Source organism: Eurosta solidaginis, chromosome 1 (genome assembly GCF_040869045.1).
Source record: "Eurosta solidaginis isolate ZX-2024a chromosome 1, ASM4086904v1, whole genome shotgun sequence".
In the NCBI taxonomy this organism is placed as follows: Eukaryota; Metazoa; Arthropoda; class Insecta; order Diptera; family Tephritidae; genus Eurosta; species Eurosta solidaginis.
In genome coordinates this window covers 375098579-375121720 of record NC_090319.1, presented here as the reverse complement: position 1 = coordinate 375121720, position 23142 = coordinate 375098579, and the positions used below count along the sequence as shown (strand labels likewise).

Genomic DNA, 23142 nt, shown 5'->3' with positions numbered 1-23142 from the left:
CATTTATTTTTTTTAATTTTATTTAGTTCGGAGATTGGTTTTTAAATTTAAAATTGCGCAAAAGCTTAAAAAGATTATGGGTGACCAGAAGAGAGAACGTTATATGTATGTACCTCGTGTGTTATCATGGTTTTCGTTATGCCATTTAATAAGATTTGATATAAAACTTACAAAAATAAATAAAAGTGAATTAATAATTTTTACTACTATTTTCGTGTTCACAACTATAAACATTATCCTTAGGGTGGGGCATTCATACCAAATTTCGAAATTATGCATTACTTACATACATTTTTAAATTATTTAGGCAATTCAAAAGGTATCCTATTCGCCGTATGTGCTATTATTTGATAAAATTGTATATTGAAATAACTAAAATCTTTAAATTTTACATGAATATGACAGTCTTGAGAATTGCCCAATTTTTTGATGTGCGTTTTTCAAACAAGTTATAATCAAAGTGTGATTGAATTTGACAGCTCTCTCTTTACGAATAGTACTATAATGTAAATTTGAAAACAGTTTTATACCGTTTTCACACAGAAACTTAATCGAATCACAATTTTATTTAATGAAATATTTAAGTTTCCCTTTTCATACAGAATATTTTACTTCATCAAGCGAACATCTGTCAGCAGCCCAAAAAAATATTTCGTTTTTACAGTAAATAGTTAAAATCGAAAGCAGCCGTTTCCTCCTTAACTATAAGTACAATCAAAACCTAACTAAATACATATGTATGTGCCTATTTTCGAAAAAGCCATATTATCTTTTGCAGAAAATGCAGCGAAAATTAAATTTTGAATCAAGGCGAATCCATCCCACGTGGTGGCAAAGCGAATTCAACCAATTCGCCGTGCAGACGAATGTCACATCAAAAGAAAATTTTCATTGATTCCGATTAACTGACATATTGCTGTACAAGGCGTTGTATGGAAAATAATCAAGAAGAAGCAATCAGTTGTTGGGATAACAACACCTGGTACTGAATTCGCCTTGTTTTGAATTTTTTCGTGATTTTCTATTTTTCGTAAATTATTGAAAATAATTTATTTTTGATTGTCATTTGTTACGTTGACAATAAAATTCGAAGCACCAAGCAAAACCGACTGGATTTTTCAGTCGATTAGGCATCCAATAAAGCAATAATGAGATAATTAAGAATTTGTATTTTGTATGGAAGATTGAGTTCGATTAGGGATTTAATGTAGACAACTTGACTAATTATTTCATTAAGCCTCTGTGTGAAATTGGCATTAACCCATTTGAAAACATAATTTTTCAAAAAAAAAAAAAATATACTTTTTTTTAGTTGCGATTTGATTTGCCACTCTAATTTTTTCGCAGCTTTATATTATCTGAAGTTGTTTCATGTTCATTTGCTGTGCTTCCCGCACCATCTAAAATAGGTGAAAAGGAAGGAAACTCCTCATCATCCATTACCGCAACGTCAGCAATGCAGCTGTCATTAACGCCACTCGTTGGCGCTGGCAACTGTACATACGAGCAGTCTAATTCATAAGATTGACGAATTTCATCAGTAGTGGCATCTGTGGCTAAATCAGCTGCACTCTCTGAAGATTTTTCATTCATGTCACCTGTCAGCACTGCATCTACTTCTTCTTCGTTACCGCTGCCCATTTGTGCGATGTCATTAAACGCTTCATAATCGCTTAGCGAACTAGGTGATGAACAGCTGCGACGTTGACGTCGTTGATGTGGATTATTGTTACGTTGTTGACTATCACCCAAGGCTCCACTGTGATTAGATGACGATGAGGACGAGGATGAGCTAGAGCTATCACTTTCACTATCCACGCTAGAAGAGTCCATTGGTGTGGGTTCGCAAGCAGCACCTGTAGGTGGGGCAGCAGAGGGAGGAGATGCAGCTGCTGCTGAGGCGACAGCCACAGCTGCTGAACGCATTAATTGGCATCGTAAATCTAGAAAAAAAAAACAATACAGTTAAAAAATTTTAATGTCATGAGATCACTGCATGACCCTTTTATACCCAAAACAGTTGTGCAAAGTTCTGCGCATAGTAATTTTGAACGTACTAGTTTACACAAAAAAAAAACAATACATGTCACTGCATACCATGCAAGCGCTGCACGGTCTATCCAATCAAAATTTTGCTGTGCAACAACACCAAGGAAACCGCGTCATGCACCGGAAAATATGATTTGCATAGTGTAAACCTGTAAGTTTAAAATTTCTTTCCACAGAACTATTTTCTGAGCTAAAATTTAAAAAAATTTTTGAGTTTGCTCTTACTATAATTCTCACGCGATAGTTCACGAACTTTTTCTTCCAAAATGCGTATTTTCGACATAAACTCCGCGCTAATACGCTGCACATTTAATTGTTGCTGTCTTCCTTGATCTGATGAATAGCGATCTTCAATTTGCAAGCATTCCTCAATTAATTGCTCTTTAGTTAAATTTTCTAAACGTTCAACTCGCGCCTTCTCATAGACATTGGCAAATTCCTTCGTAAGAAACTCTTCCTCATCTTCGGGCAACGAGAAAAAGTAATTATCTTCCGAATCGACAGAAAAACTGGAGTCGCGTGTACGTCCCGAGGGTGTCAATAGTGAACTGGGCACTTCTGCCAAATGCTCCTCCATGAGAAACTTATTCGTATTGTATGGTACCAGTGAGCGTGAACGAAGTATTTTGGGTCTTGCTCCATTCCTATTATTCATACCACCACCACTGCCACCTCCTCCCCCACCACCACCACCGCCATTGAAGTTTGGTCGTGGTACCTGAAACTTCCAATTCGATTTCTTGTATGGTTTATTTGCATTCTTGGCCTTTGGTTTGCCACGACGGTGTTTACGTTTGGTTTTTTGTGGTTGTTGTTGCTGCTGCTGTTGAGAGATTTTTTTGTTGGGTGAAGCTGAATTCGAAGTAAGGGGAGTTCCCTCCGTACTTCCGAAGTTCGCGGGATTAACTTGGCTGTCATGAAGCATGGCATCTAAAAATAGTAAAACAGTGTAAAAGATAGGTAATATTGACAGCCAAAATAGGTTTAAAAAGCAGATTTGAACTTCCCATTGTCATGTTAAAGACATGTAGGCTCTTTATAGTAAAAGCATTTGGGAGGGATAGTTCCCTCAATAATATGAGGTCTGACCGGCGATTTTATCGGGGTATCTCCTTCATTCCAGTGCTTGGCAAGGTAAGAACAGAGAGAAAAGGTTTTTGTTTTCAATGCTGCCAACGATTTTAAAAAGGTTCATATATCGAATAAATCGTATATCCATATGATTTTGCCTATTGGCCGTTATAACGACTCTCTAAATTTACCACAACCTGTACGTACCCCTAAACAAAGAAAACTCGATATAAGAATTCCTAAAATATGTTCTGGGGAAGCCCAAAAACTTTTTCAGGATCATTGTTTACTATATTAAGGTTTACAATTTTTAGCATTTTCTGAAAAAATCCGGATAAAAAATGTTTTCAAATGTATGAAAATTGTTTTTCATTTTAACACTTCACTGAACATGAATTGGCCCTCAGGGGAGAAATTTATGTTATGTGAGGTGGTGGAAATAAGATAACATTTCGCACACTAACTACAAAAGAGTCATAACGTAAAATTTTTCAAAATCGGGGTTTTTCCGTAAACCAATTCACAGTACACATCTCTAACTGCTCCTTAAATTTCGTTGTCATTATTTTCTTCTTTAACTGGAAAATTACCGTTATGCCTGTTTTGGTGTTGATTGTATCGCTTGTGCTGTATCAACTAATGAGTACTATTTTTAGTTGTGTCAATGTGCTTAAGAACAAGTGAACTGTTTTTTTACGCATAAAGCGTATTATTTTAAATTTTGACTATCTTGTTGCAAAAAAGTTTTAACTTTGTTGTGTATTAATTAAAATTGTGTGTTTTTATCAGGGATGCACCTTAACGTTAAGCTAATCGTTTATCAAAAAATTTCCACCGTTTCCGTTGAAACACTTCGAAATATTATCGATAAAGAAATTATCAAGATAAATTGTATCTCGTGTTTATCCGAAACGAAAAGCTTTCGTTAACGTTAAAAACGTTAACAAAAACGTGATACTTTATGTTTGAATTGTGCTGGCAATGCTATAGCCATGGTGAAGCCGTAAGGTGGTAACAACGAGCGCACATACACACACAAACTCCATATAATTTGTTTGTGTAATTCGTTGGTGGTAATGTCAAAAACACTCTGAGAAATGTTCGTACTGTCAAAATTCATGAGAAAAGTTGCAATCAGCTTGGCTATTGCTTTCACCTTTAATGACTCCGCCATCAATCAGCTTTGCCAGCATAGTTTGAAATTAATAATGAACATAAACGATTTGATTCCGTTTTGATATGGCAGAAAACGAAACGAAATCATTTCGTTAATTTGACGTTTTTAACGTTAATAAACGAAACGAAATGACTTTGTTTCGTTTATTAACGTTAATTATCGTAACGAAATGATATCGGTTCGTTGGTTAAGCATGCCTGGTTTTTATACGTAAAGAGTAAGTAAATTTGCTTGTTTTATTGTGAAAAACGGTGTAACTCGACTTATACCATTATTCCACACGTCCCCTCAATTGTCATAGTCATAATTCCAAAATGCTATATATTTTGTCCGTAAACAAATAATTACAACAAAATATCATCAATTCATTTTATAATGAAGGTCTCCTTCTTTGTAAAACTGGATTTCAGTAACTTACAGACGTTTTCACATAAACCGTTTTTCTTCTCTCCTGAACATTTACATTTTTAAAGTTGTGACTCTTTTGTAGTTAGTGTGCGATTTGTTCAATTTGTGTATGGAAACTTCCTATGCTTTTTTTAATTTGCGTTTAAACGCCGCCTGATTTGCTTTTGTCATGGTCCATGCTTCTGCACCATATAGCAGGACGGGTACGATAAGTGATTTATAGAGATGATCTTCGTTTGCTAAGAGAGAACTTTGCTTTTCAATTACCTACCCAGTCCAAAGTAGCATTTGTTGCTAAGAGTGATTCTTCGCTGGATTTCTAGACTGAAGTTGTGGATAAATACCTTTTTACGAAAGTCATTACAGAAACTGTTTTTTTCAGCATATCACAGTGGCACTTAACGCCAATGCAAAAAGGGATACACAGGACTAGTGATAGAACTTTTAAAAAAAGTATCGATACCGTTGCTCATATAAAATGCTCGGATCAAAGTATCGATGCTAGTACTCATACATAGTAAAAATTATCGAGTATAATCGATCCAAGTGAGTACTTCGGAAGTGTTATCAAAAGTGAAAAAAATTTTTTTTTCAAATGATATATCATGGCACTAAACGATTTTAACAATTTTTGTTGTTATATCGGCCTACTGATTTTAAGATCGCGGGTTCGAATCGAGCTCAAGACCTAACAATAATTTTTTATCATTATTATTGTTATGATAAATTTTTTCCTAATTGAAAAAATTTTTAAATTAGAATAGAAGAAGGAAAAAATTTAGACAACTGCCAAAGCTCGTTGTATAGATCCATTTCGGGAACTGCTAAATTCCTTCATCGGCAACGTTTAGGCACCGCTGCTATAACCATTCAGCCATCGACGATTACGATTACGATTTTACTTTGAACTACCATATCTCTACTGGAAGTATTGTCACGTACGTACCAAATATATATATATATATATATATATATTGGAAATTTCATTAAGATTAAGACTGTAAGCCCCTTTCTTGGAAATAGGCGTGGTCCTTATCCACTTTTGATCGGATCTATATATAATATCAAGGACCACATTTCCGTCAAATTGCTAAAAGATATCAATTGATTTTGATTTACGGATTGCAAAACTTTTAAATTTTCTTCTGCTTAATGAGAGCGGCGCCACTCCCATTTTACAAAATTGTAATATAAACTTATGTATATTGTACCTCATAGATTTTTTCTTATTTGTCAAGTTCCCCCACTTCATCAGTATTTGTTAAAGCATTTTTCTCTTTTCCATTTCCCAAACTGGATGTGGTTATAATCTGATTTCGACCATTTTCAATACCAATATATTGTAACGAATTTAGGGAAATTCCGCTTATTTGAAACCTTCTGGAAACGTTCGAATCGCTAAATTGTTGAATAAATAACTCCAATATTCAATAATGCAAAATGGTCTTTTTTAGACTACTTTGAGACTACTTCACAATAACACTTATACTTCACAACTAATTGCGTGTTTAAATCAAACTGACTACTGACTACTCAGCTTGCGCTGCTTTTATACTCTCCGTTGCTTCATTCGCATATTTCTACTAAAGTCTAGACGTTTCGCCTTCTAGATGTGCTGTATCTCCTGCTTGGTAATTTCTATCTTATAGCCATATGCGGGTGTATGCGTGAGTACTATGGCTGATGATTACATGTGTTTGTGAGTATCTCTTCATTGCCTTGTATGTATGTGTGTAAATGATGATTGATTTGTTTACGTACACACGAGTGGCTGCTTCAAATTTTGTATTGTTGCGAGATTATTTATTTAGTATCAGCTTAGTGATGCTAAATCCGTCACAATATCGTCAACGATGCTGTAAAAGCTGCTTACTCCATCCACTAAAGTTTCATAGAAGAACGAAAAAGCTCTATTTCATGTATTGAAATTTTGTGGAGTTAGCAGCTTTTCATTATTTTGTTGGGGCTAGTGATTCTGGACAATAATGGTCTTTTTTTATTCGTCAATTTCCCCACATCATCAGTTTTTGATAAAGCATTGTTCCTTTTTCCATTTCCCAAAGTGGGCATGGATATAATCTAATTTCGACCATTTTCAACACCAATATATCGTTAAGGATGTTGTAAAAGCTGCTAACTCCATCCACTAAAGTTTCATAGAAGAACAAAAAAGTTCTATTTCATGTATTGAAAATTTGTGGAGTTAGCAGCTTTTCATTATTTTGTTGGAGCTAGTGATTCTGGACGATAATCACGCATAATCCTTTTACCACCATTATCAAAAGGTCTGTTTAAATTGAGTGCGGAGCTTTTACCGCCTCGTCGAACATCTCATTTTATGCTGGAGTTGTGGTGTTAATGGACTGAACTTTGTTAATCCTAAATATGTAGACCATCGGCACTGGGTAAAGTATCTGGGAAAAGTATCGAGGTAAAGTATCGATACTTTACTCAGTACTTCGAAAACTGTATCGAGTAGGAAATACTCGAGTATTTTTTAGAAAAGTATCGATACTACTTACTCAGTACTCATATCGTTCTATCACTACACAGGACCAGTGCGAGTTTACATCAATTTTAGCATCGTACAAAAATAAATATTCTATTTGGCCACTTAAACTGTGGTGAGCAGAAAATTCAATTGATGCGCTCAAAGTAAACTGACCTCAACTGACTGACGTTAGGTGTTATCCATTATTTCGTTGAGCCTTGTTGACTTTGCGGCACTTAAATGGGTTTCGATGAAACGTTTTACAGTCACACTTGAAAGTAATCGTAATACTTTTAAACCTTGACTGTTTGACTGATGCATTTTTTTCATTACCAAATACGAATAAAGCGATGAAACTTGGTAGGTGGGTTGACCTTATGACGCAGAATAGAAATTTTGTAAAATTTTGGACAATGGGCGTGGCACCGCCCACTTTTAAAAGATAGAGAATATCATGATGAAATTTGGCAGGAACGTTACTCCTATTACTATATGTGTGCTAAATAAAAATTTGCAAAATCGGATGACGAACACGCCCACTTAAAAAAAAAAATTTAAAAGTCAAGGTTTAACAAAAAATTTAATATTGTCACGGATATTAGCATCACTAAGCTATACCATCACTATGGCGATGCTAAGGCCATGCCAAGCAGTATTTACGTCAATAATCAAATCAAGTATACACATATATAAGGCAGCCCAGAGAGATGTCACACACAGATGCATTTACTTATACGCCTATGTGTACTCGAGAGACTGTAAACTACAAACATTCACATCAATAATTCAATCATTATGTATCTACATAAACGAATAAATAATTGCGTCTACACATATGTACGTATACGAGCAGTGGAGCGGCAATGCACAAACACATGCATATATCTTATCTGAGTTGTCACAAGAGAGAGCAATAATTTGTGCACGTAGTTGTGGCTGGCGATTTTGTAGCCGAAACTAACTAGTAAGTTCTGTAAATCGAAGAGCCTAGAAGTATGCAGCGTAAACTATAAAAGCGGGGCAGGCGAGTAAGAAGTGATTCAGTTTGATTTGAGTTGTCAAGCAGTTGCGATTAAGACGATATCTAGCGAGCAATAGCAGTATTATTTTGAATAGTAGTTTGATTGAGCTATCAATCAGTGTGGTTATTAAGCAGACTATTCGTTGCACAGTTTGAGTGTTATTGTGAAGTACTTTAATAAAGGCCATTTTGCATTATTACAAATTGGAGTTATTTATTCAACAGTTTAGTGATTCGAACTTAGCAGAGGATTGCAAATAAGAGGATTTGCAAGTAAATTCGTTACAATTGGTGTCAGAAGAGGAATTGTTGAATAAATTCCAGAGGACAACAAGGACATGGCAAAGTTCAGTGAATTGAGGATCCAGCAACTGAAGAAGGAGTTGGAGAGCCGTGGATTGAATACAACCGGCATTAAACTCGAACTGCAGGCACGACTACGAGAGGAAATGGAATTAGAAGGAATTGACGTGGAAGAGTATGACTTTCATCTTTATGGCGAGGAAACAACAAAAATGGAAGAGACAGTTACGCAGACAGTTACGAGCACAGACTTGAACATGATTTTGGCTGCAATATCTGCTCAAACATCGACAGTGGCTTCTCAACTAGAATCGCAGGAGAACCGTATAATATCCAAGATGGAAGCACAGGAGGCACGTATTTCAGAAATGTCGACACAGATTACATCGAAGATGGAAGCACAAGAAACGCGTATATCAGAAATGTCGTCGAAAATGTCATCTCAACTGGAAGAGCAGAAAACATATATGGCATCCCAGCTGGAATCACATGAGACACGTATTTCAGAAATGTCAACACAGATTACATCTAAGATGGAAACACAACTGAAAGAGCAAGAGGCGCGTATATCATCAAAACTCGAAGCGCGTATGGACGAGAAAATAACGCAGTTTGAAGAAAAATTCGAGGCAGAGGTGGATGCTTTGAGAGGTCGTATACAGGAATTGCAACTTAATCGGCCGGCTGCTTCAGCGAGTAATACGAAGGTAAAAACTCCATCTTTTGACGGTTCTGTTCCTTTCCAGGTCTTCAAGCTACAGTTTGAGAAGACCGCAGCAGTGAACAACTGGAATGCGGAAGATAAAGTTGCTGCACTGTTCGTGGCATTGAAGGGACCAGCAGCGGAAATCCTACAGACGATTCCCGAAGGAGAGCGGAACAATTATGAAGCATTGATGGCTGCTCTAGAGAGACGATACGGAACTGAGCATAGGAGACAGATATACCAGAGTTATTAAATTCCGGAGTTATTAAATTCCGGAGTTATTAAATGTTTCAAGTGCGGCAACCCAGGTCACATTGCACGTCATTGCGATCTTGGTCCTAATAGTTCCAACAATGTGGGTGGCCGTAAACGCAAAGCTGGCGGAAATGAGCAAGAGCGTGTCGGATGTAAAGAACGAAAACTTGCCCCGGCTATTGAATGTCCTGTGATATCTGTGTCGCAGATTGGAAGGAAATCAAGCAGTCTTACCATCAGAGGCAATGTGGATGGTAAAGAGCGTGTACTGACTGTAGATACGGGGGCATCTCATTCCTTGATTCGATCTGATTTGGTCTACAGGAGAGTAAAGTCATTACCTGAGGCAAGGTTGCGTACGGTCACAGGCGAGTATAATGAAGTCCAAGGCGAAGTGGTATTAATTGGAAAAGTCATGGTTCTACACAAATTCGTTGTGGCGGAGATCGTTCATGAAGTCATATTGGGAGTGGACTTCTTGGTTGACCATGACGTCAGGATCGATATGCGGAGGAAAATTATGCGCTATAAGAACCTGGACATACCACTTAACTTTAGTTTGGAAAAAGGGTTCAGCAGTAATCGGGTACTGGTGGAAAAGACTCGACAAAGACCACGAAAGTCAAAGGCAAAGGTTGATAGATCGAATGGGCCAAATAAATCAAAATCAAAAGTACCTGCGAGAGAAACACCGGCATTGAAAAAACCTAAACGACGCAGAAAAACGAAGCAACGAATTTCCGAGAAAGAATGCGAGGGTAGTTTCAAGCCAGAGCGCACTACTGTTGTGAAATGTGGGAACGATACTGATTATGCGAAGCCAATCCGTCAAGCGGAAGCTCTACGAAGTAGTTCATTGGTCAAACAACAGAGTGTGAAGGAACGAACCAGGGTATTGAGTGGTACGATGAAACACAGGTACCATGAGAACAATAATTCGAAAGGTTTCTTGGCGGGAGATTTGGTACTGTTATACAACCCTCACCGGCGGACAGGTGTTCCATCCAAATTTCGGTGCAGTTGGGAAGGCCCGTACAAGGTTGTGAAGAAGATCAGTGATACCATCTACCGCATACAAAGCATTGAGAAACCACGGAGTAGAAGAGTGGTACATTTGGCGATGGTAGCAGCGTTTAGATCGAGAGATTTGTCTGATCGGGACGAGTGTTATTGTGAAGTACTTTAATAAAGGCCATTTTGCATTATTACAAATTGGAGTTATTTATTCAACAGTTTAGTGATTCGAACTTAGCGGAGGATTGCAAATAAGAGGATTTGCAAGTAAATTCGTTACAATATCTTTACAGTATATAAATAAATTATGTCAACATTCATCTCCAGTAATGATATGGTGCAACAAAATACAAAAATAAAAGAAAATTTCAAAATGGGCGTGACTCCGCCCTTCTTCATTTAATTTGTCTAGAATACTTTTAATGCCATTAGTCGAACAAAAATTTACCAATCCTTGTGAAATTTGGTAACGGCATAGCTTCTATGACGATAACTGTTTTCTGTGAAAATGAGAGAAATCGGTTGAAGCCACGCCCAGTTTTGATACACAGTCGAACGTCTGTCCTTCCGCTCGGCCGTTAACACGATACTTGAACAAACATCGATATATCTTTACTAAACTTAGTTCACATACTTATCTGAACTCATTTTATCTTGGTAATAAAAATGGGCGAAATCCGACTATGACCACGCCCACTTTATCGATATCAAAAATTTCGAAAAATGAAAAAAAAAAAGCCATAATTCTATACAAAATACGAAAAAGGGATGAAAAATGGTGATTGGATTGGTTTTTCGACGCAAAATATAATTTTAGAAAAAACTTTGTAAAATTGGTGTGACACCTACCACATTAAGTAGAAGAAAAGGAAAAAGTTCTGCAGGGCGAAATCAAAAGCCGTTGGAATCATGGCAGGGATACTCTTCGTGGTATTACATATATAAATAAATTAGCTGTACCCGACAGATGATGTTATGGGTCACCCTGGTTCACATTTTGGTCGATATCTCGAAAACGCCTTCACATATACAACTTAGGGCTACTCCCTTTTAAAATACTCATTAACACCTTTCAGTTGATACCCATATCGTACAAACACATTCTAGAGTCACCCCTGGTCCACCTTTATGGCGATTTATCGAAAAAGCGTACACCTATAGAACTATGGCTCACTCGCTTTTAAAATGCTCTTTAATGCCTTCCATTTGATACCCATGTCATACAAACACATTCCAGGGTTACCCTAGGCTCATTTTCCTACATGGTTATTTTCCCTTATTTTGTCTCCAAAGCTCTCAGCTGAGTATGTAATGTTCGGTTACACCCGAACTTAGCCTTTCTTACTTGTTTTTTAATAAATTTAGTTAGTCTACAGGCATTTTCAATTTTTAAACGGGAAATAACGCTAGTCGAAAAAAGGAAATAGCGACGATTTTAATTTGTTTACATTTAGGTATAGTTGTATAATTAAATAATTTATTAGTCTACTTTCCGCGAACACAGATGTTGTTAACAGTATAACTTTATTGTACTCCTGTATTTATTTCACAAAAAGCAACAGAACATTTTCACCTACGGCGTTTTTTTAATAAATTAGGTTATTTTGGGGTTATTTTTTTATTTTCAAAAGGGAAATAACACTACTCGAGAAAAGGAAATAACCCCCACGGGCTTTCTTTTTTAAAAGGGAAAATAGAGCACGCTCCTTGGAATATTCCAAAACACATACATATACCTACATATCCAGGGCTGTTCCATGATTCAATTACTGGAGGTTTGTTCTTCAATGACGGCAGAGCTTTGACACTCCCAAATTGAAAAATCTGGACGGGTTGCTTTTACGAAGTAAGGAAAACGGGTAATAATTCAATCCCCTTTAGCGAAAATTGTAGTAGAAAAGTACCTTTAGTAGTATATTAGTTGTGATAATAAATTTGTCAATGCCAACAGGTTTTGGAGGAAATAAATAAATCTCCACTAAATATTTCGTGAATTGATAAAGAGCTTTGTTGGTTTAGAATTTTATTCAGAAATACACTATATAAAAGTTTGTTTCTAAAACTCCCTATATGAGCATAAGTTCAATGGATTTTGACATAAGAGGGAGTTAATGAATAGCATTCTGAGGCGTTCTTCAATCTAATTCTAATATGGGGCGTTTTTGTGACAAATCACGAAATGGGAAGTTTTTGAAAAATATTTTGAGATAGGACATGGTCTGACAAAAAAAAAATAAAAGAAAATGGCTTATTGTCTTAGAACTTTATATTCCGGTCTTGACTTTGACAGAAGAGTTCAGATTTTATGGGGTCCTGCTACACAGGGAGTATTCACCTTTTTATTCTGAAATTTCGGAAAGCTCCTTTACGTTAAGTATTCATGAAAGTGTTCCGGATAAACCGTTATTTTGGAATATTCGAAACATGTTCGTTTTATACTTTCTCACAAGGTCCTAATATACACAATATTCAAAATATAAATCGATTCCCCAAATTCTTAAATGGAGACGAATGTTCCGAACATACGGAATGAATAAGTTAACATGCTCAATGAGTACATTTCGTTATGGCATCTTCATTATTTACTAAAGTCATTTTAACGTGAATCGACTTACTAGTCGACTTTTTGACGTTGAACGATGAATTTTGAAGTGGTTTAGATTTCGTATGTTCATAGGTTAACGAAAGTACACGATTCCGTCCGTACTTTTTATAAAACCTATGTTCAGCCACACTAATAGATCATGGCATAGTTAATAAATTCATCATAAAATTAAAATAAATGTTCTAAGGAATTATGCAGTTCAGTACTTATCGAGTATTTGTAAGCTGATTGCTTCCTATTTCTACTACTAATATTCGAAAAATCGCAAAGAAACAACACAGTTAACGAATGTCAATTCGATTTGGGAGCAAAATGGCTGCAATTGGCAAAAAATTTGTCTGTCGAGCAAATCTCTTGTGATTGAATCATGGGGCTGTTCAAACATTTTTATATTGAAGTGCGAATCGCAATGCGAATACATACAAAATTATGTCACTGAAACTTTTTTAAATTAAAAAGAAACATTTTATTTTCGTTAATGAATAAATTCTGAATTAAAGTTTTTCTCAGTTCTAGAATATTTTTGAAAAATTTGTTGTCAATTTGTTAATGTAAATTTGAATATCATACCGAAGTGACTTGGCTTCATATGGAAGTGCTTTTTCTTTGCACTTTCATATGAAATTCAGGGGCTTTCATATGAATCGAATTTATATGTGAGGACATATGGGAGTGCTATGAAGATTTTTTTATATTCAAAGTGTGAATTTGTATATGTGCCTATTCTTCGGGGCAAAACAAAAACAAAAGCGCTTTAAGTATATAGGGGTTGAGCAGTTCTGTACATATCCCTCTCTTCGTCTAGTAAGGATTTAACGTAATTTCCAATCAGTCCAAAGGTTTCGGCAGGAGTGATTCTACCTTACAATTCTTGCTGAGATCATTCTCGTTGATAACTCTGGTTATCAACCACAATAAGTCCACAGAATATATATTAATAGTTTCGTTAAATTTAACAAGTAAGGAAGTCTAAGTTCGGGTGAAACCGAACATTACATACCCAGCTGTACACTTGAAATGCTGTTCTTGTTTGTTTTGTGTGCTTAATAGTGTTACAAGGCTGCGTAATAATACATATACATATGGTTCTATCCTGAACTAATTTTCGTTTAAAAGAAGCAAAAAACATACAGAGGCTAACACCAATGGGCTTGAGCGGGTAGTGTTCCTTCAGATAAGGGGGATTTCCCTACTGTTTATTTTAAAATAAAGATAGAACAGAACAATAAATATGCGACTGGTACAAAACTATTTTTCGCTAAGATTTAACTTATTATTTTTGCCTACGACCCTTTTTAAAGTCAGTTATATAAAATCCACTTTTACTAAAAATGTGTACCCAATTTTATTACGATCCGTTAATTTTTCTTCGTGTTATGGCTCCCGAAACAGAAAATTGCTTGGTCATAAGGGGCGCCCATTTTTAAAATTTGAAGTTTTTCCTATTTCATGTTATAAATCCACTTGAGAAATGCTTATTTTATTCGTCCACGACCCTTTTAAAAATCTTTTATGTAAAAGTGGGCGTGGACCTTAACCGATTTCGTTAATTTTTCTTCAAAGCAACCTCCCTGTCGAATTTTGTTACGATAGGTTTAACGATTTTTGATTTATGATTAATATTTGTAAAATTGATTTTATCAGAAGTGGTCGGTGCCACGCCCATTTAAAAAACTTTTATCAAGAGTTTCAATATCAGTCCACACGTCAAATTTCAACATTCTAGGTGTATGATTTACTAAATAATCAGGTTTTTTGTGTTTTCCGAAATGTTATATATATAAAAAGTGGGCGTGGTTATCATCCGATTTCGCTCATTTCCAATACCAATCTATTCTGGGTCCAGATAAGCTCGTGTACCAAATTTGGTTATGATATCTCACTACTTACTCAAGTTATCGTGTTAACGGACAGACGGACGGACATGACTCAATCAATCTTTTTTTCGATACTGATGATTTTGATATATGGAAGTGTATATCTATCTCGATTCCTTTATATCTGTACAACCAACCGTTATCCAATCAAAGTTATAATACCCTGTGTACAAGTACAGCTAGGTATAATGAGATTCGATCACGGATCGTAAAACGTCAGATGGGCCCTGGTTTATAAACCTCAGGTTATTGTACTCAATGTATTGTCTATTTATAACGCCTTATGTAAGTCCGATTTGTTAAGGGTTATAAGCCTTATATAAAAGTGACCCTGACAAAGTTGACATAGTCATAATGCCTACGATATAATCATATTTTTACTTAACCATATCTATTGGCATCGGTTATTGGTGCCTTAATCTAAAAATGTGATAATTGCATAAGAAAGAAGAAAATGCAAAAAATTAATAACAAGTTGCACAATTAATAAGTCACTTAGTGAAAATGTGTCCAAAACAAAAAATACAACGTTTAAAAAGTTAGTAAATTTACCACATCAAATATATATAGGTTATGCATATGGCAAAAACAAAAAACTAACCGGTTTGCTATGATATGGTTATGGCTATGGCACGCACCATTGATCAATTCCATTAATGTCCACTGGGCTGTTTCCATCAGCTGTTTTATATAGATATGCGTATTAACCACATATATGTAATACTTCTATATCACTACTACTGAACTGTGCAGCCTGTCAAACATTACAGTACAGATATACAACGAGCGAAGGAGACAAAATCTCAAGGCTGTCGTTAAATTTTTGTAAAAAAGGAGCTTAAATATATATGTATATTTCAACAAGCCGTCTTGCTTCTATCAATATTGTAATTAGGCTATTTCGTTCTCAAAAGTTAGCAAATGTTTATGTTAATACGATGTTGGCCTTGTCTGTATATGTGGACAATGTTGTTCGTTATATTGCTGGCTATGTTGCTTGGAAGGTACAAAAGAAACTAAAATGTTCCACATCTCAAGGGCAATTGATAGGTGAAGAAATGCCTTTACTTTCAGCCCAAAACAACAAAAGTCCGTTTGTCGCACCATCTGTGGACGTATGTAATATTTGTATAGTGTCAGAGAAAGCTTTAAGATAAGTTCTCAAGGCATGCCCAATTGGAAATGCAAAACTATCATACACAATTATTATATAAATAGTATCATGGACGATCACATAGCCATCGAAAAGTTATTTAGCAATAATCACCGGACACAGCTGTATAAGGTAGTGATAAGTTTTTATTTGGATATTATTTGGATTTACAAAATTGATATTATTTCAACACCAATAGCAGCCAGCCCAGTACTCATAATTTGTTTACTTCATCAAAAATTTACCTAATTAAAAAACTCAAAATAAGTAAAATTTTAAAAACGTTTATATATCGTTTGTTCAAGCTAATTCACTTTTAAGTTATTTTTAAAAACGTTTAAAGAAATGCTTGTTGGGATGTATGTATAAGTATATTTTTATACTTGTATATTTGAAATTTTTTCATTTCAAAAATATGAATTCTTCGCTTTGTTTTTTTTTACTATTTGTGTAAATAATGTACTTTGTATGGCTGCAGCCCATGTTTAAATAATAAATACATCAAACCTTGTATTGTATTTGTTGGCCTTTTCATTGTTTAATCGACTAAACTGAGATTTTATAACAATTATTATGCAGAAGTTGGGTAGAGGATAGTGCCCCGTTGTGACCCCTTTAATACTTTTTTTACACACGCTACTACAATTCACTAACCCTAACAAAGCCCGCGCATGCGCAGGACATACATTTGCATTGTGAATGATAACTAAGTGTGATATCTTATCTCTCAAATGCCTGACAGGATGTTCAATATGGCTACATTTTAGCGTTTTGACAGGGTGTTCAATATGGCGGCGCCTATCTTCAGCGGGTGATAGAAAGGGATACAGAATGAGACAGCGATAGTCAAATACAAATCAGGTGATCCAATCACTTTGGAATTTTGACGTCTATGCAGAAGATATCACACTTAGTTATCATTCACAATGTACATTTGCACAGTTTCAGCAAATAATGATTGACAGAAAATTTGCACCTTAGGAATATAGGAAGGTATTGATGTAGAAGTATTATATATATGATTAACCACCACAAATCACACAAGAATATTGTGCATGTAAACATTACATCACCTGTTTTTTATGGGCAGTTCATACGTCATTTTCCTTTAGCTCTTGTTTTCAGCAGTCAACTGTGACGTATATAGATGCGCAGAACGAAGCAATTTTGAACTCGTGAATACGCAATTGTTGTTAATCACAAATCACCTACCCAGATTGCGCATTCACGAGTTCAAAATTGCTTCGTTATGCGCATCTACGTCACAGTTCAAAATTGCTTCGTTCTGCGTATCTACGTCACAGTCCAAAACAGGGATGCACCTTAACGTTAAGCTAATCGTTTATCAAAAAATTTCCACCGTTTCCGTTGAAACACTTCGAAATATTATCGATAAAAAAATTATCAAGATAAATTGTATCTCGTTTTTAACCGAAACGAAAAGCTTTCGTTAACGTTAAAAACGTTAACAAAAACGTGATACTTTATGTTTGAATTGTGCTGGCAATGCTATAGCCATGGTGAAGCCGTAAGGTGGTAACAGCGAGCGGACATACACACAAACTCCATGTACTTTGTTTGTGTAATTCGTTGGTGGTAATGTCAAAAATACTCTGAGATATGTTGGTACTGTCAAAATTCATGAGAAATTTGCAATCAGCTTGGCTAATGCTTTCACCTTAATGACTCCGCCATCAATCAGCTTTGCCAGCAGTTTGAAATAATAATCAACATAAACGATTTGATTTCGTTTTGATATGGCAGAAAACGAAACAAAATCATTTCGTTAATTCGTAACGAAATGATATCGGTTCGTTGGTTAAGCATGCCTGGTTCAAAATTGCTTCGTTCTGCGCATCTACGTCACTCTCATGGTTCAGTTATACAGGTTGGCTCATCTCATCAGCTGATTTTATTTATGTCATTGCATGGTCGAAGGGATTGTCAAAAGGAGATGGCAAACTCAAAATGAAACCAACACATTGGCAACATTTTACTTACACATACAAAAACTGCTAAGTTTTATGTTTCCATTCCATACCATTCGCACCAACACCAATACACAGATTTTGACAATTTGAACAGACATATTTTGTTGCTTTACAGATGAGCCAACCACATATAGTTGAACCATGGTCACACTTGACTGCTTGAGCGAATGAAAGAGAGAAATAAACAAGAGCTAAAGGAAAATTACGTAAAAATTACCCATAAAAAACAGCTGATCTGATGTTTACATGCGCAATGCGCAATCTTGTATTGTGTGATTTGTGCATATTAACCTGGGTCCATTTGTATGGACGAAAGTCAACCGATATCGCGCCATCCATTTTTCGATAGGATTTGGGCCCGGAAAAAGTTCCACTACGCATACCCAAAAAAATTATTTTCGAGCCTGCAAAAAAAAAATGGCGAAAGGGTAAATTTTTCGACCAAAACACTCTCCAAAACCCAAAAAATATTTTTTTTCCAAAACTGTTGTAAAAACGTTGGAGACCAAAACTATATCCGCGCAAAACACTTTTAGGCTTAAGTGCAGAATACATACATTTGTGAAATTAAAAAAATTTATATGAGTATCGGTAGTGGTGTTTATGGTGAGTTTAACCGTATAATTTTTTTTTGGTACAAATAATAACTATAGGGTAATTCCACGTCAAAAGGTAAATTTTACATTTTTTTTAAACAAACTATCTTTGAAACTATTGAGTCAATCTTGAAAATTGTAATGTCTTTAGATAGGTAATAAAAAAAAGGTTTTGTTTGATATATAAAACATTTCTATAATAAAATTATGTTTTTATGGGAAAATGATTGCTAACTTATCAAAAAATCGAATAATAAGTCAAAAAAATGTGTTATTGGCAAAATACTTTAATATTATCGTGTTGAAGATAACTTCATTACCTTTAATTTGGTATATATATCTTTATATTAGAAGGTATAACTTGATTATTTAGGGGCGAAAAACAAAGGTGTCATATGAGTTCAATTATTTTTATCGATGTAGGTATATATATGATGTTATTTATGTATGTATGGGTTTATGCATTGTATTAATTAATTGCAAAAATACATAATGTATAACATTGCTAATTTTTTATTGCTAAAATATACGTCAAAGGTAAACCATTTAAAATTTTGCATCCGTGAACGAGCTCATATTACCTTATAACTCTTATGTTTATTGTTATGTTAGCCGATCCAACACCGGCTGCGCCATGCACAGTAATTCGTTATTTTTTATAAGCGCGGCCGAAGGCCGTCTATGCAGAAAGGTGTTCTACGCAGAATTACTTGTGCATGGCGCAGTCGGTGTTGGATCGGCTAACATAACAATAAACATAAGAGTTATAAGGTAATATCAGCTCGTTCACGAATGCAAAAAGCTTTTTCAAATTTTTGGTAAATAAAGACTAGAAAAAATAAAGATATATATACATCAGATAAAAGGTACTTTTGTTATTTTTCGATTTTTTAATTTCTGAAATCCATCCACTAGATTCGGAGATATTTTGATTTGAAAAATTCATAATTTCGCCTTTTGACATGGAATTACCCCCAAACCTTTCAATTGCACCAAAAAAGAAATATATCGTTGGAATCAGCATAAAAATCTCTATAAAGTCCGTTTTTTTTTTTTTTTTTTTTTGACAAATGTATGTATTCTGTACTTGTTCCCACTTTTACCCAGTTTTTCTTGTGGGTACTACACAATCATCAAAATTAATAAAAAAAAAAATAAAATTACCAATTTCCGCTTTCGGATTTGTGATCCTGGGTTTATAACGCGTCTTTTGACACCTCCCCCCATATTTTGGGACGAGATTTAGCAGTTGTGAGCTAAAATAAAGAATTACCCCAAATTCAACTGCAAATATCTTCGGTAATAGTCTAGTTGAGGGGTCGACTGCTAATACGCTACCAAAAATATCGAGAGAGGTGTCAAAAGACACGTATTAATCTCGAGAACAATAATCCGATGGCGGAAAATAAAAATTTTATCTATATCCAGAGATATTTGCAGTTGAAGTTGGCGATTTTCATGTGGTTGTTGTTGTGTTAGTACCCCCAAAAAAAATTGTGCATCATCGTGGCGGTAGCAGTCGACCCCTCAACTAGACTATTACCCGCAAAAATACTATGGATCCCACCCCCCGGTTTCGGAGGTACCCGCGGGTCTTTTTTCGGTTTTTCGTTAATATCTTTTGAACAAGTTAATATTTTTATTTTCCGCCTTCGGATTATTAATACTGATGTCAAGACACCTCTCTCGATATTTTTGGTAGCGTATTAGCAGTCGACCCCTCAACTAGACTATTACCATATCTTCGGACAGGGAAACATTTTTTCCTTCTCGCTTTCGGATTATTGTTGTCGAAGTCAATCCTCGTCTTTTGACACCTCTCTCGATATTTTTGGGCGCGTATCAGCAGTCGACCCCTTTTCTAGAATTTTACCGTACGCAACTCCAAATGAGTAGTTGCCCATAACCAGCAACAAAACTTTTGTGTATAAGTAAAGAAATCTTTCTAGTTTGAGAACACCTGCATTATGTGATAGTTTTGGCTCATCATAAACACTTACATTATGCCATAAATAAATATCTCTGTACATATGACCACACGCCAACACTGTCAGAAGCACAACGACAAAGCGACAATGCTCGGTAGACCCAAATCGACAAACGCAGAAAGTAAAATAGGAAAAAAACACAAATAGTTGTATTTTATCGTTTAAGTGCAGGAGTGGCTTTGCCAGTTTGTTTGACACATAAAATTTTACCTTTTTTGATAGGGTTTTCCATATTTATTTACTATCCAAATTACTATTTAAACACTTTTTATTCACTTTCTCTTGTTAGCTTTTCGGTATTTATTTTTTCACTCTATCAAACACACTCGATTTGTCCGCTACAATTCTTAATGATTTGAGTCCTATCGCCATTTTCCTAATAATAAAACCTGCCTTGAAGAAGAACATCCCAAGACTACTAATTTGCTTCTGCTGCTGCTTTTACATTGGCAATGGCGATGGTAAAGTGGAGTATGTATGGTTTGCGAATAGGCCGTTTAAAATAGAAGCTTTACAAACCAATTGTTTCTAGTCTCTGTAGGTTTTTTAGTTTAAAAGGGAAACCATAAATGCGAAATTGACAACATTTAAAAATATGCATGAATTTATTATATTGACATTAATATAAAGAAGCAAAATTAATAAAATGAAATTAATTTAATAATTTAAAACTTTTGATACTAAAAAAATGCATACCTGTTTAAGGTGCTGAACTTTGATTGAATACTTAACGAACAACAGCGACGTCTATAGCTATTGAAGGACGTATATTCGCCGATGTAAAGTGTGGAGCACATTCTAAGTAGTCGCTATGACAGCTTAACAATGCGTAACACCAAGTGTGAACTACTGACAGCTGTGGTATTAGTCACTAATTTTGGTAATTCTATACATCATTACTCTCTTAATACGCGTCCAATACTTTCGGATTCGCAATCCTGGGACTGAAACACATCTTTTGACACCCGTCCCGATATTTTTGGACGGGTACTAAGGTGTCGTGCTGTCGTATAGAATTACCCAAACTTTTGCCGCTTCTAAAATGGTGATTGTTACCGTTGGCAATTATTGGTTGCATTGTCGAATGAGTGATTTAATAACCTGGCTTTAACAACAATTGTTAAGTATTTATCTGCGGTATCTCGAAGTTAGCTTTTAAGTATTTGTCTGCTAGTGAAATGTCTACATTTACGAAAAGGTCTCCGAGGAATTGGAAAAGAAAAAGTAATAATTTGTTCGCGCCGCAAATGTTATGCAGTATTAAGCAAAGCTAAGTATATTTTTGATATTATTTATGTTATTTTAAAATTTAATTGCATTATTTTCTTTTTCCGTATGGGGTCCACCAAGAAGGTCCAGCACTCTTGTATTATTGACAGCTGCGTTCCGCGTAGAGTTGGCAAATATCCGTGTACCTGTGATTTTCTCACAGCTACTGAAATATCACAGTACACTTCAGCGACAGCTTACAAGGAATATTCGTGACTGATTGCCTGTGACAGTATTTATTTCCCGTTACCAATCACAGACTCAAACATACCTCTCATCACAGGAACAAATCGCTTCTATGCTATGAACCAATACAATGAGCAAGTTACTTAAGATGCGAAGCAGTAGATTTCCCAAAAAATTACGCAGAGTTAATTATTCGCAAAACAATCCGCAGGGAAAAATATAAAACTGAGGTAATTCTATATGACAGCATGATACTGCTAATACGTGTCCAAAAATATCGAGAGCGGTGTCAAAAGACGCGTATTGACCTCGACAACAATAATCCGAAGGCGGAAAAAAATTTTTAGCTCGTTCAAAAAATATTAACGAAAAACCGGAAAATGACCCCAGAGTGTCCGAAACCTTTACTTTAGGGTACAACTGCTAAAACTCGTCCAAAAATATCGGGAGAGGTGGCAAAAGACGCGTTTTGAATTTTATGTCTGTCAAAAGATATTTCCAAAAAACCGCAAAATGGCCCGGAGCGCTCCGAAACCGGGGTGGGACCAATAGTATTTTTACCCAGAACACCTTTCTGCATTGGCGTCCTTCGTCCGCCCTTATAAAAAATTTCCCTGGGTAGGTCCAACACCGGTTTGGAGATCAAATCAATATCCGCGCAAAACACTTTTACCACAGTTTTTCTAGTGGGTACAACAAAATCATCAAAATTACAACAACCACATGGAAATTTTCAATTTCTCTCGAAAATATCTCTTGACAAACCAAAAATTTTTATTTACCGCCTTCGGATTATTGTTGTCGAGGTCAATATGCGTCTTTTGACACCTCTCTCGATATTTTTGGACGCGTATTAGCAGTGTCATTCTGTAGTATAGAATCACCAAAACTGATTCCTGTTGGCGTGGTAAATCACGGGATCGGACAACATTAGTTCCGCGACAAACTGTAAACCACAAACCCAAATGCCATTTTCTAAAAA

General features: G+C 35.6%; 1 protein-coding gene across 2 annotated transcripts; it reads right to left on the bottom strand.

Annotated features, from left to right (window-relative positions):
• Nucleotides 1-759: 759 nt before the first annotated feature.
• Nucleotides 760-21147, bottom strand: Hexim (Hexamethylene bisacetamide inducible). 2 transcript variants are annotated; one of them, XM_067763092.1, is made up of 3 exons: nt 20916-21147; nt 2275-2979; nt 760-1943 (listed from the first exon to the last, which is right to left on the bottom strand). In XM_067763092.1, exons 1-3 carry the CDS (start codon nt 20935-20937, stop codon nt 1333-1335), a joined length of 1338 nt encoding a protein of 445 aa, XP_067619193.1. In that variant the 5' UTR covers nt 20938-21147; the 3' UTR covers nt 760-1332. The 2 variants fall into 2 exon arrangements, with proteins under 2 accessions (XP_067619193.1, XP_067619194.1); XM_067763093.1 differs by lacking the exon at nt 20916-21147 and adding an exon at nt 20718-20906.
• Nucleotides 21148-23142: the final 1995 nt, after the last annotated feature.